The sequence below is a fragment of the Erpetoichthys calabaricus genome, chromosome 3, assembly GCF_900747795.2.
Source record: "Erpetoichthys calabaricus chromosome 3, fErpCal1.3, whole genome shotgun sequence".
In the NCBI taxonomy this organism is placed as follows: domain Eukaryota; kingdom Metazoa; phylum Chordata; class Cladistia; order Polypteriformes; family Polypteridae; genus Erpetoichthys; species Erpetoichthys calabaricus.
The window spans coordinates 85,010,285-85,024,163 of NC_041396.2; the positions used below are offsets into that span (position 1 = coordinate 85,010,285).

Sequence of the window (13,879 nt, forward strand, 5' to 3'; positions counted from 1 at the left end):
GGGCCGCCGTTCATTATTTGACACACTCCCACTGGTACAATTTAGTTACCTCACACCTCCGCATTATTTGGATGTGAGTCACTTCAGCACATACAGTATACCATTTTTTCTCAATGTGTTTAAGTTTGGGACAATTTAGAATATTAGCTGAGTTGATCTTGTTTTTTTATGTATGTGGTGTGAGCTCTGTTCTGATGAATTTAGGCTCCTTGGTTTGCCTGTTGATTCTTAATATTAACATCTTTTCTCCTAGTGTCCTTTTAATGATCATCTTCTCTAATGCTGTGTTCATGAGTGTTGTTTTCTCCCACTTAACCCAAGAAGGAGAAACCGACTGTAAGCCAGAATACTAAAGGAGCCAGTATTGTTTACCATGTTAGCATCAGATGTAAGCAATGGATGGTTGTGACTTTAACCATGTGGAATTTATAGAGGGAGTTAGTACATTGCCTGTCATTACTTTTGTTATTTTTTTTCTTTGTCTTTTGGACCTCCAGCCAACATACACATGCAGTTTTAAGGTTTTAAGCAGTGAAAAAATTGGGGTTTTTTATGTAGTCTATTTGTTGATGCCTTTATTAATCAAATTTTCTAAGTCACCTTGACAACTAAAATCAGCCCAGATTGCAGTGAGTGCTTGCACTTCGTCCATTGTTCAAATGCATTGTGATGCCATTTTACATAAAAATAAAATAGCACAAAAAAGCCAGTTCAGACAATTAAAGCAAGTGCTTTAAAATGTTTAAACTATAGAGTTGTGTGCCCAGTGACAAAAGCTGCAGTTAGTCAGTAATCATGATGTCACTACTGTACAGCTTCTACTCCTGTTAACACAGATGCCACATAGAGACTGGAAATACAACTAGCCTAGAATTTAACAGAGTTCAAAGAACCTTTTATAAAAAGTTATTTGAAACTAAACGGAAACATGACCAACCCTAGTGCTAGCGGAAAAGAATCATAGCTGTGATCTTAACTGTGGTCTTTACTGTTCTGCATGTACGTTCACTGGTCACTTTATTAGGTACACCTGTACAACTGCTTGTTAACTCAAACATCTAACCAGCCAATCACATAGCAGCAACTCATAGCATAAGCCTGTAGACATTGTCAAGATGACCTGCTGAAGTTCAAACTGAGCATCAGATTTAGGCCCCTTAGTACCAATTGGGCATTGTTTAAATGCCACAGCCTACCTGACTTTTGTTGCTGACTATGTTGATCCCTTTATGACCACAGTGTATCCATCTTCTGATGGCTACTTCCAGCAGGATAACGCGCCATGTCAAAAAGCTCAAATTATCTTCAAACTGGTTTCTTGAACATGACAATGAGTTCACTGTACTCAAATGGCCTCTACAGTCACCAGATCTCATTCTGGTAGAGCACCTTTGGGATGTGGTGGAACAGGACATTCATGTCATGGATGTGCAGCAGACAAATCTTCAGCAACTGCATGATGTTGTCATATCAATATGGACCAGAATCCCTGAGGAATATTTCCAGCACCTTGTTGAATCTATGCCATGAAGAGTAACGGCAGTTCTGAAGGCAAAAGGGGGTCCAACCTGGTACTAGCAAGGTGTACCTAATAAAGTGGCCGATGAGTGTATGTACATTTTCCAATGTGTCAATCTGTTTCAGTTTTTCATATTGGCAAGTACTTTTACAGTACATTGTTTAGCTGGAGCATTTGACTAAACTAGCTTACAGTTTAGCAGTATTTCATGTATTTAGTTATGTGTCTTCAACTGGAATCCTGATAGGTAAAGCAAATGGCTGAATGCCAGTATTGAGTCAGCAATGGAGATTGAACTAGCAAGCTTATGCACTATAGTCCATTGTTTTAGCTACAAGGCAACACTGTGACATATCTTAGTTTAGAGCTAAATACTGGCACACACAAGGATGAGCTATGAGGTGTTTAACTGAAAATTGTGGATTTTGTCACTTTTTTGAGGTGCAAATCTGCTACAAAATATATGAAGCAATTAAAATTGCAACCTATCCAGCTACGGGGTTTGATCAGGCAATAATATATATAACTAAAAATAATGAAGCCTTCGAGGAAACACACTTGAAAGCAAAGCAGATTGCAAACTTTATGCTGCGTCTTCATACCAAGTGCAGAACATAAGGGCCTCCCCGGTGTGTGGGAAGGCTGTGCTGACAGAGCAGATGTTGTGTGATTTGGGGCACTAGGTTCATTTAGATTAGAAAATAGCTGGTATTAGAGGTCTCAACAAAACTCTTTAGTGGCAAGTAAACTTGCCATATTTTAAGTTGCACAATTTTTACATTTTTCTTTGGGAGTGTGGTTGTCGCCATTGCACAACCGTTTGGCCTTAGGATCAGCTTTTCAGCACACAAGCAGTTTGTAGGTGAATCTGTCTTTTAAATTAGCAGACCATAGGTGTGGCCGGCAATGGCAACTAAATGTTTTGTCAAAGTTTATTAGAATGAATTCTTCTGTTTTTTGCTCTATATGGAATATGTTTGTGGAAACACTGTACAACCCTAGTTCTAAAAATGTTGGGAAAGTAAGTAAATGCAAATAACAGCAGAAAGCAGTGGTTTGTAAATGCTTTTTTAACCATATTTAACTAAAAGCTGTGTACAGACAAGATATATATGAGGTATATATACTGTTCAATTTTGATCTGTGTAGTACATTCTACAAGAGTAGGACATGTGCCTAGTTACCTGTGCAATATAATAATAATAATACATTAATGTGATTGGAACTTTCCATTGGTAAATAGGAAATTATTTAACCGGTGAGGTTATTATGATTGGATATAAACGAAGCATCCCCAAAAGGCTGTGTCATTTACAAGCAAGTATGGCTAGAGGTTCCCGGCTTTGTGCTAAATTTCATTTGCAAATATTTGACCTTTGTAGAAATAACATTTCTCAGCATATGATTGCAAAGAGTTTAGGGATTTCATCATCTCCAGTCCATGCTATCATTAAAAGATGATCTTGTGTGCATACAGGGTTAGGTCACAAACCAATACTGAATTATCTTTAAGTCTTCAGATGGCACTGCATGAAAAAATGAAATTCTTATGTAATGAATATAAGTATATGGGCTTGCGAGTACTTTGAAAACTGTTGTCAGTAAAAACAGTTAGTTGCAGCATCTACAAAAGGAAGCTAAAACTATACTACACAAAGTGGAAGCCATTCAACATTCAAAAACACACGTAACGTCTTTGTCACCTGTCAAACAGGCGAGGGGACGCTGGTACACACATGTTGCTGCTGCTCCTCCTTGTTAACAATACTTTTCATTAAAATTCACGTTAACCTTGCACTTTTTGCACTTCTTTCATTTTCTTTTTTTGTATGTACAATTAATGGATGCAGTCGACTCTATGGCATTGATTTTGGATTTATTTTTATGAACTTTACTTGACTGGGTTTGTAACCTCGGGCACAACTGAATCTTTCTGTGGTTCACTAGGCAAGACTTTCTTTTGATTGCCCGCTCCTGCCTAATGCTTGATCTACGAACATTTTTTCTTTGTACCATGGAGATCTAGTAGCTGGGGATGTTCTATCTCCTTTATTATAATGGATACGCTGGATTACTGTTAATTCGTTCTGTATGAGCTTTGACTGGTTATGAATTTGAAATGATCTGATGTTTGCAGCCACCTGGCTTGTGGCTTTTTGGCGATCACATCTGTAATACCTAGCATTATATGTATGTGGTTTTATGTTGGAATCTTCGAATTCTGGTAGCTATCTTTCACGTGCATCTTGTTATATCTCCTACTTTGCTTCTTCTGGATTTTTGCTGCTTTGTTTTCATCAATCATCTGCACCACTCCAGCCCGCCCATCTCACCTTCTCTGCTATGTTGTGCTGGATCTCTGCTTCTATCAGATAAGCATTGCTCTATACTATGATGAAATATTCTCATGATAAACTCCTTCATATTAAACAGTTTGTTTAGAGCAAGTAGAATATCCTAAAAGACAATGGCCTTATTTGGCGCCCAAAATATTTTCACTGCGAGTCAGGCCATCGCCTATGCCAGGCTGCAAATAAAAAGTTCACCAGCAGCATTTGCTCTGGAATACACCATCCTACTCCTGACTTTGGAAATAAGAGTGTTAGTGTAACAGATTTTCATTGTGCTAAAATAACCTCTGGCTATGGATCTGTGCTCAATGAACCCTCATCAGCTAATATTGCATTTGTAACCCACAATCTCTTAATGGCAAAGCATGGGTGCTATCAGAATTCATTTCAGAATCCAACTATGATGTGGTATGCTTAGCAGAAGCCTGGCAAAAACTGAATAACTTCTTTCACAGAGGTGATACCATTCAGATATGTTTACTTCTCAGAGGCTCACGGCTCAAAACAAGGTGGAGGGGTCAGAGTAATGGCTAGATCAAAGTTAAACATAAAATAAATCCCAATTGACTGTCCATTTTCTTTTGAGTGTTTGGCTGTTAAACTAATAATGAAATCTGGTCCTGTCTGTCTTATTGTTGTCTATCATCCCCCAAAATGCAATGGGTCTTTCTTATCTTATCTGACTGAACTTTTAACACACTTAAGTTCCCTTCCAAGAGAGTCATTCTTCTTGCCGATTTCAACATCCATATTGACATTCTTACATGTAAACTGAGAAATGAATACCTATCCTTGCTGGACTGTTTTTATTTAATCTGATGGTCATATATTGGACCTGATCTGCACATCTGGCTTACCTGTCGGCAACACTTACAGCAGTGATTTGGGACTCTGGGATCATAAACCTTAAAAATATGTCTCCTTATCTTTTTCTGTCTTCCCCGATTCCATCCGGATAGTCTTGTTGACTATTTCAACCTCTTTATTCAGCACTAGATAAATAGTTCCTTTAAAAAATAAGGAGGTTTCTTTAAGCTCCATGGTATAATTCAGAATTACGGTCTACTGGCCTTACTTTGCATATCCAGGGTTTCTCTGACCACCGAAGGGTTTATATAGATGGACTAACTGCAGCCAAGAACATGCATTATGGCAGAATAATAGAAAGTGGCCATGATAACTACTTCAGCCTGCATCAAGCCCAATTACCTCCTCTACCGAAGTCTGTGAAAAATTCCTCCACTTTTTCCATAATAAAGTTAAAGATCTAAATAATTCAACTAACATAAATCCATCATCCATTTATATTTTTCCTGTCTTCCCATTCCATCCAGCTCCTTTTCTAAATTTTCACCAGTCACATATGCATTTATTAACAACCTTCTTTCTAAGATGAGGCCGACTACTTGTGCACAGGCCCCCATCACACACCACCGCACTTCTTAAATCTTGCCTTCATGCTATAATCCCAACTGTTACAATAATAAATGCATCCCTTAATGCCAGCTTTGTGCCAGCCACTTTTAAAATAATCTGTAAGCTAAAGTACATACGCATTTTGGAGCAAAATATGCTGTTAATTACATGATGTATTTTTCAGGAACATATTCACTTATTTCAGCAAGACAATGTCTTACCACATTCAGCACATATTACAACAGTGTGGCTTCACAGTTTGAGAGTAGAGGTATTAGACTGGCCTGTCTGCAGTCCAGACCTGTCCCCTATTGAAAACATGTGGCATATTATGAAATGCAAAATACTCCAACTGAGACACAGGGCTGTTCAGCAGCTGAATTCCTATATCAAGCAAGACTGGGAGGAGAAAGTCCACTTTTAGCATTACAGCAATTACAGGTAGTGTTTTCAACAGTTCCAAAATGATTTTTGAATGTTACTAAAAAAGAAAGCTTGCATTTGTAATCTATTTAGTTAGCCAATAGAAGGTGTCATTTCACCCTACTTTCTCCTAAAAAAGACTGGTGATGTAACAGAGTGGTAAACACACTCCTGTTCCAGCTGTTTTGGAAATTAGGTAACCGGTGAATGTTTATTTACCAAAATAAATGAAGTTGATTAGTTTAAGCTCTACCAGTCTTGTCTTTGTACTGTTTTCAATTAATATGGGTAAAAGAGCATTTACAAATCACTGCTTTCTGTTTTTATTTGCATTGTACATTCTGTTCCAGCTGTTTTTGGAAGTAGGGTTGCAAAAATGAAATCTAAATTCCAGGAACAACAATAGAGAAAAACTATTGGTGAAACAGAGTTTAAAGTAGGTGAAAGAAGCCATTATATTTGGAATGGAAAACACATTGATGTGATTTGTCAGATTCCCCAGAAACTTAATAGTTTGAGCAACAGCTGTAATTTCAACACTGCTGTCAACCACAGTTGCTAGGGTGGAAAGGATAATAACCAAAAGCTTGTCAAAGAAGGTTAGTGAAGAGCGGGATGGATACAGACTAGTATCTATCAAACTGATACAGTTAGAGGCTGGGCCATGTAGTGATTTTGTTAAAATTCCTGTGACCTCTATCTGCACCTTGTCTGGATAACAACTGCTTCTTTTTATTGCATTGTGTGCAATTCTTGATTAAGTGCTTATAGACACACCACATTGTACTAGCTCAAATATGAATCCATTTTCTTGAAGTGTCGACCTACAGGGGAACTGTTGTACGAAACAAGTAACATCAGCCTTGGGTGCTGCTACAGAATCACAACACTGAGAAGCGGCAAGCTGCAAAAGTAATGATGAGACTTTTGCTGCAGCGGTGACTCATGTAGATCATTGTTATTCTGGCAAAGTCATTGACCTCTCTTGGCACTTTTAGCTTATAGCGCTAGTTACTTGTTCTGCTTATCGACACTGGATGTACCTCACTCTAGATGATCCATTTCAAAAGAAACTGAATTCACCCTTGTAGTTTGATGCATTTATTCCTGATGTACAGTATATCTCAGTCTTAGTCGTTTCACAAAGACATGCAGCATTCTGTCCTTCCTGAAAATATTTAATATTTTTTCCTATGAATTCCTGTTGCATCCAGGAAATGTGCACATTCAAATTAAAAGTCTAATCATACCATATTTCAGAGGTCTGCACCTTTATTCAGCAGAACTCAGCTCTAGGATGACATCTTTCGCAATCCCCAAATGACAGTCATTTCTGGAAAAAAAAGTTTTATTTGTATGAGTCTGATACTGTTTTCTGTGAGAGTGGCAGTGTTATTCTAGGTGTCCCTAATTTGCTAAATTGAAAAGACATCATGCTTTTCTTTTGCTGCTTTTGTAACTCTAAAGTCATGAAGGTTTTCCCAAGTAATCTATACCATCCTGCCTAGAATGGTGTAGCACAATTCATTCAGATCACAATTTGCTGAGCTGTTCTCACCTTGATCCATTGTTTAGTTTGCAGGTTACTTGATGTACTCATAAAGTGCTTGTTAAAGTGGCAGCGAGGGAGAGAGTACCTGTGATATCTTGGACTTCAGCATCTTTACGCGTAGGAAGCACCTTTCTTTAGTCAGGTTTTCAGTTTTACATCAGGAGACTCAGATTCTTTCATATTCCTAAGGACTTCTACTGCTTTCTCAGCTGACTGATCTTGTAATTTCTGAAGATTTATTCCTAAGAGTCTGATCATGTTAGTTTTTGAAGTTTTATTCATCCTGTTTTTGTAGCTATATAATCTTGGATTTTACCCCAAAACTCTGAAACAACCTGCATTCTAGAACTAGAAGTCCTCTTTTCCTAAATCCCAAATAATTTTGGCTTTACCTGTTTGGATTCATATCCTCTTTTATTTAGTGACCTGAAACGTAATTGTTAGGAGTTCACATTATTTTTATTTTTGTAGCGGAGATGGCTGCAACCTTGTCTTTCACTATTGTGAGCTCTTAGTTACCTGAAAGGTGACATAGATATGCCATTCGATGGAAGCCCGACAACTTTGCAACTTGGATATGGCTATGTCACATACCAGAATGAAAACTGCTATGTTACTGCAGACAATTGTAGGTAAACTGGGTGAACTCTAAAGTTAATTTCAGAAATCTACCAATCCTGTACCTGATCTGAATCATCCATCTTGTTTTTGATCTTTTACATACTGTATGTGTTAGCTAATTGGTTGTGTTCAAGAAAATGATCACTCATTTCATCCTATCACTTGCTTTTTTAGACTGCGACACTGGCTTTGATTGTTGTTACTCTGCTTTCTGTCCACCATCATTTAGACCTTGTTATTTTTTAAGCCTGAAGCAGCTTCTTTGATGTGGCACGTAGTGTATGCATGAGAACAGCTGCAGGCTTACAGAGCTTCAGTTTACAAAACAGGCGGGAGTGCATAAAAGGGATTCTGTCACATTTGTTTGAAAATCGAAGTCCACTGATGATCACTGCTTAATGCAGTATTTCCTGGGTAAATAAATCCCTTTACAGAAGTTTCTGCAAGAATGTGCTACTATTGAAACACTTTCCCAAGGCTTATTACAGTGAATTAGTTGTACTGGCTGAATCTGCGTCTTTGTAGTTTAGAGGTTTATAGGCTAATTATAGTCATGTGTACAGAGCACAGTGAAATTCTTACTTGCATATCAATAAGCCAGTTCCATCCCCTCCATGCCGTATACTGATTGAACCAGATTCTTCTTTTTCAGGATTGCCAAGGAGTTTCAGGGATCTTCTGTTTAGAACTAAGATATGACTGTTGATTTTAGTCTTTTTGAAAGATGCCGGTCCATGTTATTTTCACTTGCATACTGGGTGCCAATGCAATCTGTCATTGCTGAAGAGGTAAACCAGTGATGTCAAGGTAGCCTCAAGTAGATACATATAAATAACAAGATGACCTCCAATCATACTTTTGTGTAATGTTCCAGGTATTTTTTTTTTTTTGGATTCGTTAAATGTTAGTGCAAAGGCAACCTACCAAGCATAAAATCTAGCCCATCAAAAATGGGGGGGTTTGGAGGAGAAATTAAATGTGCCATGATGTTATAGACAGACTCCAAAGCAATTTCTAATGTGTATTTTAGCATCACTAAAAAGTGCAGCTGAAAAATAGTCATAAAGTTTTAGGCTTTGAATGGACATGGTAAAGTGGAATTTTTTAGTGAAACCTGTTTGATTGTGTTCTCGCTGAGACCCTCAAAATATTAAAAATGTTTTTGTTTTCCATTAAATTAAATACTTTGTTTTCTGCTAAATTCAGATAGTACATGTGTCTTAGTTTAACTGGTGATTCAGTTTTTTTTAATGAAAAGTGAGGAGTAGAAATGGATGCAGATACAAGTAAAGTAGCTAATGAGCTATAACTTGGTGTAAAAGTGATGACAACACAAATGTATATTGGATATTTGCACATTTCAGAATGTTTCAAGGGACTAATTTGTTTGTGTGTCACAAAAAGACAAGATTGATGTGTGCATTGGGCTGAATTTTCTATTAAGCTACTATTGCATTATGGAATCTTGAAACAAAACATCAGATTACATCCAAGAGTCTTGGATTTTTTTTCCACATAAAGTAAGCAAAAATCAAATGAAATGGTCTCCAGATACGAGAAAAAGAACAGTGTTATCAAAAAATAGGCTTTGGCAGAAATTACGTGACAGAGGCAAGTTACAAAGTTCATCAGTGCATTACTAAACATGGCAACCATTCATTATTGAGGAATTTATTAAGGAAGCCTTCTGTGTGATGGAGAATTAATTTAATGGTTTAAACAAACAATCATTGTAAGCGTTAATGAAATGCCACTATCTACAATAACTGTTGAATGGTTTATCGGTGAAATAACAGTCAGTGTCAGTCTAACAAACGAGCATTAAAAGATACATTTGTTTGCAGTCTTGCTGTCATTAAGAGTATGGATGGAAATGATATACTGTGGCATTTTTTGCAAGATTTTGTGTCTCATTCATTTGTGAAGAAGCTGGAATGTTTTAAAAAGCAGGGAGGTGATAACAGGGACATTTTTGTAAGACAGAAAAATAGAAACAAAAAAAAAAACTAGTCAAATTAGTCGAGGATCAGATTGAATGTCCTGCTATAAAAATTCATTTGACCCGTATATATCAGGAGAATCTTTGTTCAGAAATTTGAAACACTGAATTGTACAATGTTGATAATATTGTTGTGTGAATAAATAGCTTTGAGAAGCTATGTTTTTATTGAACATGACATTGCATGTGAACAAGCTTAACCTCCATATGTACAGTTGTGCTTGAAAGTTTGTGAACCCTTTAAAATGTTCTGTATTTCTGCATAAATATGACCTAAAACATCATCAGATTTTCACTCAAGTCCTAAAAGTAGATAAAGAGAAACCAGTTAAACAAACGAGACAAAAATATTATACGTGGTCATTTATTTATTGAGGAAAATGATCGAATATTATATATTTGTGAGTGGCAAAAGTATGTGAACCTTTGCTTTCAGTATCTGGTGTGACCAACCCCTTGCAGCAATAACCGCAACTAAACATTTCCGGTAACTGTTGATCAGACCTGCACACCGGCTTGGAGGAATTTTAGCCCATTCCTCCGTACAGAACAGCTTCAACTCTGGGATGTTGGTGGGTTTCCTCACATTAACTGCTCGCTTCAGGTCCTTCCACAACATTTCGATTGGATTAAGGTCAGGACTTGGCCATTCCAAAACATTAACTTCGTTCTTCTTTAACCATTCTTTGGTAGAACGACTTGTGTGCTTAGGGTCGTTGTCTTGCTGCATGACCCACCTTCTCTTGAGATTCAGTTCATGGACAGATGCCCTGACATTTTTCTTTAGAATTCTCTGATATAATCAGAATTCATTGTTCTATCAATGAAGGCAAGCCATCCTGGCCCAGATGCAGCAAAACAGGCCCAAACCATGACACTACCACCACTATGTTTCACAGATAGGATAAGGTTCTTATGCTGGAATGCAGTGTTTTCCTTTCTCCAAACATAACACTTTTCATTTAAACCAAAAAGTTCTATTTTGGTCTCATCCGTCCACAAAGCATTCTTCCAATAGCCTTCTGGTCTGTCCACGTGATTAAACTGCAGACGAGCAGCAATGTTTTTTTGGAGAGCAATGGCTTTCTCCTTGCAACCCTGCCATGCACACCATTGTTGTTCAGTGTTCTCTTGATGGTGGATTCATGAACATGAACATTAGCCAATGTGAGAAAGGCCTTCAGTTGCTTAGAAGTTACCCTGGGGTCCTTTGTGACCTCGCCGACTATTACATGCCTTGCTCTTGGAGTGATCTTTGTTGGTCGACCACTCCTGGGGAGGGTAACAATGGTCTTGAATTTCCTCCATTTGTACACAATCTGTCTGACTGTGGATTGGTGGAGTCCAAACTCTTTAGAGATGGTTTTGTAATCTTTTCCAGCCTGATGAGCATCAACAACTCTTTTTCTGAGGTCCTCAGAAATCTCCTTTGTTCATGCCATGATACACTTCCACAAACATGTTGTGAAGAGCAGACTTTGATAGATTCCTGTTCTTTAAATAACACAGGGTGCCCACTCACACCCGATTGTCGTCCCATTGATTGAAAACACCTGACTCTAATTTCTCCTTCAAACTAACTGCTAATCCTTGAGGTTCACATACTTTTGCCACTCACAAATATGTAATATTTGATCATTTTCCTCAATAAATAAATGACCAAGTACAGTATAAAATTTTTGTCCCAATTGTTTAACTGGTTTCTCTTTATCTACTTTTAGGACTTGAGTGAAAATCTGATGATGTTTTAAGTCATTTATGCAAAAATATAGAAAATTCTAAAGGGTTTACAAACTTTCAAGCACAACTGTAGAACCTGGTCAGACTGTCAATAGGTGCTTTCCAATTGCAGAAACCTTTTTCCTGGAACCAATGACTTTTTAGAAACTCAGGGACTTTTGTGCCATTCCCACCATGCTGTTTGTAGATCCTGGTACTTTTTTTAGTTCCTACTCAAGGTTATGAAACTTTTTATTATTCAACCAAAAACTGTTGTGGTTGGGGCTCAGGTGCTGAATTGTGCTCATTTTTTAACACTGGCACCATCTTACAAATCTGTTAATAGTTTACATTTTTTTCAGTTGTAGGTGGGGATGGAGCGCTGCAGTTCACACTGCATCACACTTCATAGCCATCTCCCTGTTTTACCACTCCATGAACCACATTGAACCAATTATCTCTCCCATTCTTTACATATCACAGTTCCAGTTCCAGTTTCACAACACACAAAAGGTATTGAAAGCATTTATCACCAAACTTTTTATTTATGCACAGGATGTTGAAAGAGAACATTCTACTTTAAATAGATATCAACATATCATCATTTTATCAGTGTTGAAAACATTGCCTGTATATAAAGGTGATGTATGTGTCAGAATTTTCTAAGAGGTTTTGGGACTTTTCTGAGAGGTTTTGGGACTTACTTGAGTAATGTTGATTTAAACAGTGTTCAGTGCTTACGTATGGAGCACTTCAGAATATGCTTTATTGACAAGCAGTTTTTTTGAATTACACACATTATTTCAGAAAATTGAGGAGGATACAGATGTGAATGCCTTTTTCAGAAGTTGGACATTGCGTACAGAAAATGTACTTCATGCAAAAAGGTGTGTTTGCCTTTGCCGCTTCACTTTTGTGCAAGCAAATATTTTTTCATATAAAGTTTATTCCATGTCACTGCTCAATCAAAGCAATGGAAGCATACATAAATAAATCAGAGGTTCTTATCTTAGGTCTAGGTTAAGCTTTTAGTAATAAGTGTAAAATACTCATGTTCAGGATTGAAAGTTGGTCTGTGTATTTTGGGAAAGGAATGTACAATGTCTTGGAGTGTATGTAATAATATTCGTTCATTCAGTTATTTTCAACCACTTATCCAAGACCGTGTGACAGCAGTGTGACCCATATGTCCTATTCCCTAGCCACACTGTTCCCAGCCCATCTGGTGGAGATAATCCTCCCAGCTCCCTGGGTACCCTTATACCAGCTGGTCATGCACGTAAGACCTCTGCTTTGATATGTCCACATCAAATGCCCAAACCACCTCAATAGGCTCCTCTTGATGCAGAGAGTCAGTGACTCTGTTCCAAGCCTTTCGCATTTGCCTGTGTTTCTCTCTCTATATCTAACATATATCTGTGTCCTTTGTTCCTCCATTTCGGTATTTGTTAATGCTTGCAACTGGGTGAATTATTTCTTAAATTAACTCACCATTTTAATAGAACATGTATCTTGGCAGTTATTCTATGAGTGGGAAGATGCCAAAAAGTTGATCTCCTTTTGTATAGGCTATTAAAATGTATCCATTTTACCTGCCAGTGTTTCTTTACTTGCCCACTTTTTATCAGTAACTACACTTTGTACTACATGTATTTCTGTTCAGCATCTTTGAATATATACAGTACAAAATCTGATTTTTTTTTTTTAATGTAGACATCATATGGTTATGAGTAGCATTTCTCTATGTACTGTATTATTCTTCTATCAATCCTTTCCATGGACTGTTTGAACCTATAAAAGGAAAAACATCAATGTCAGAGTCTTTATATAGTCTTGCATGAGGAAGAAGACTCTTCAGCCTTTCTTCAAGATGGATCTTTTAATGAATACATTGTGTTTGATTGTCTCATCTTATTGGTGTTGGTACCTGTGGTAGTACTACATTTTGAGAGCTTTTCTCATCTTGTCTTTATGTTGAATTTATGGCTTCTCTTTTTGTCAGGTTCACAAAGAACTTGTCTCCAGATAAAATCAACTTGAGCACCCTAAAAGGCGAGGGGCAGCTCTCCAATCTGGAACTGGATGAGGAAGTCCTACAGAACATGCTGGATTTACCTACCTGGTTGGCTGTGACCCGTGTCTATTGCAACAAGGCTGCGATCCGGGTAAGCTCATCTGAGAGTGAGTGACCATAGATAGATAGATAGGTAGATACTTTATTAATCCCAAGTGGAAATTCATATAATCCAGCAGCAGCATACTGATTAAAAAAAAACTAT

The 13,879-nt window shown here is 37.5% G+C and overlaps 1 protein-coding gene across 1 annotated transcript in view; it reads left to right on the top strand.

The window, feature by feature from the left end:
• The window catches only part of bltp3a (bridge-like lipid transfer protein family member 3A), an 83,912-nt gene that overhangs the window by 1,471 nt on the left and 68,562 nt on the right, over positions 1 to 13,879 (top strand). Inside the window, exon 2 of the mRNA XM_051924630.1 lies at positions 13,603 to 13,765. Coding sequence (XP_051780590.1) covers positions 13,603 to 13,765 — 163 coding nt within the window. The remainder of the gene's footprint in view (positions 1 to 13,602; positions 13,766 to 13,879) is intronic.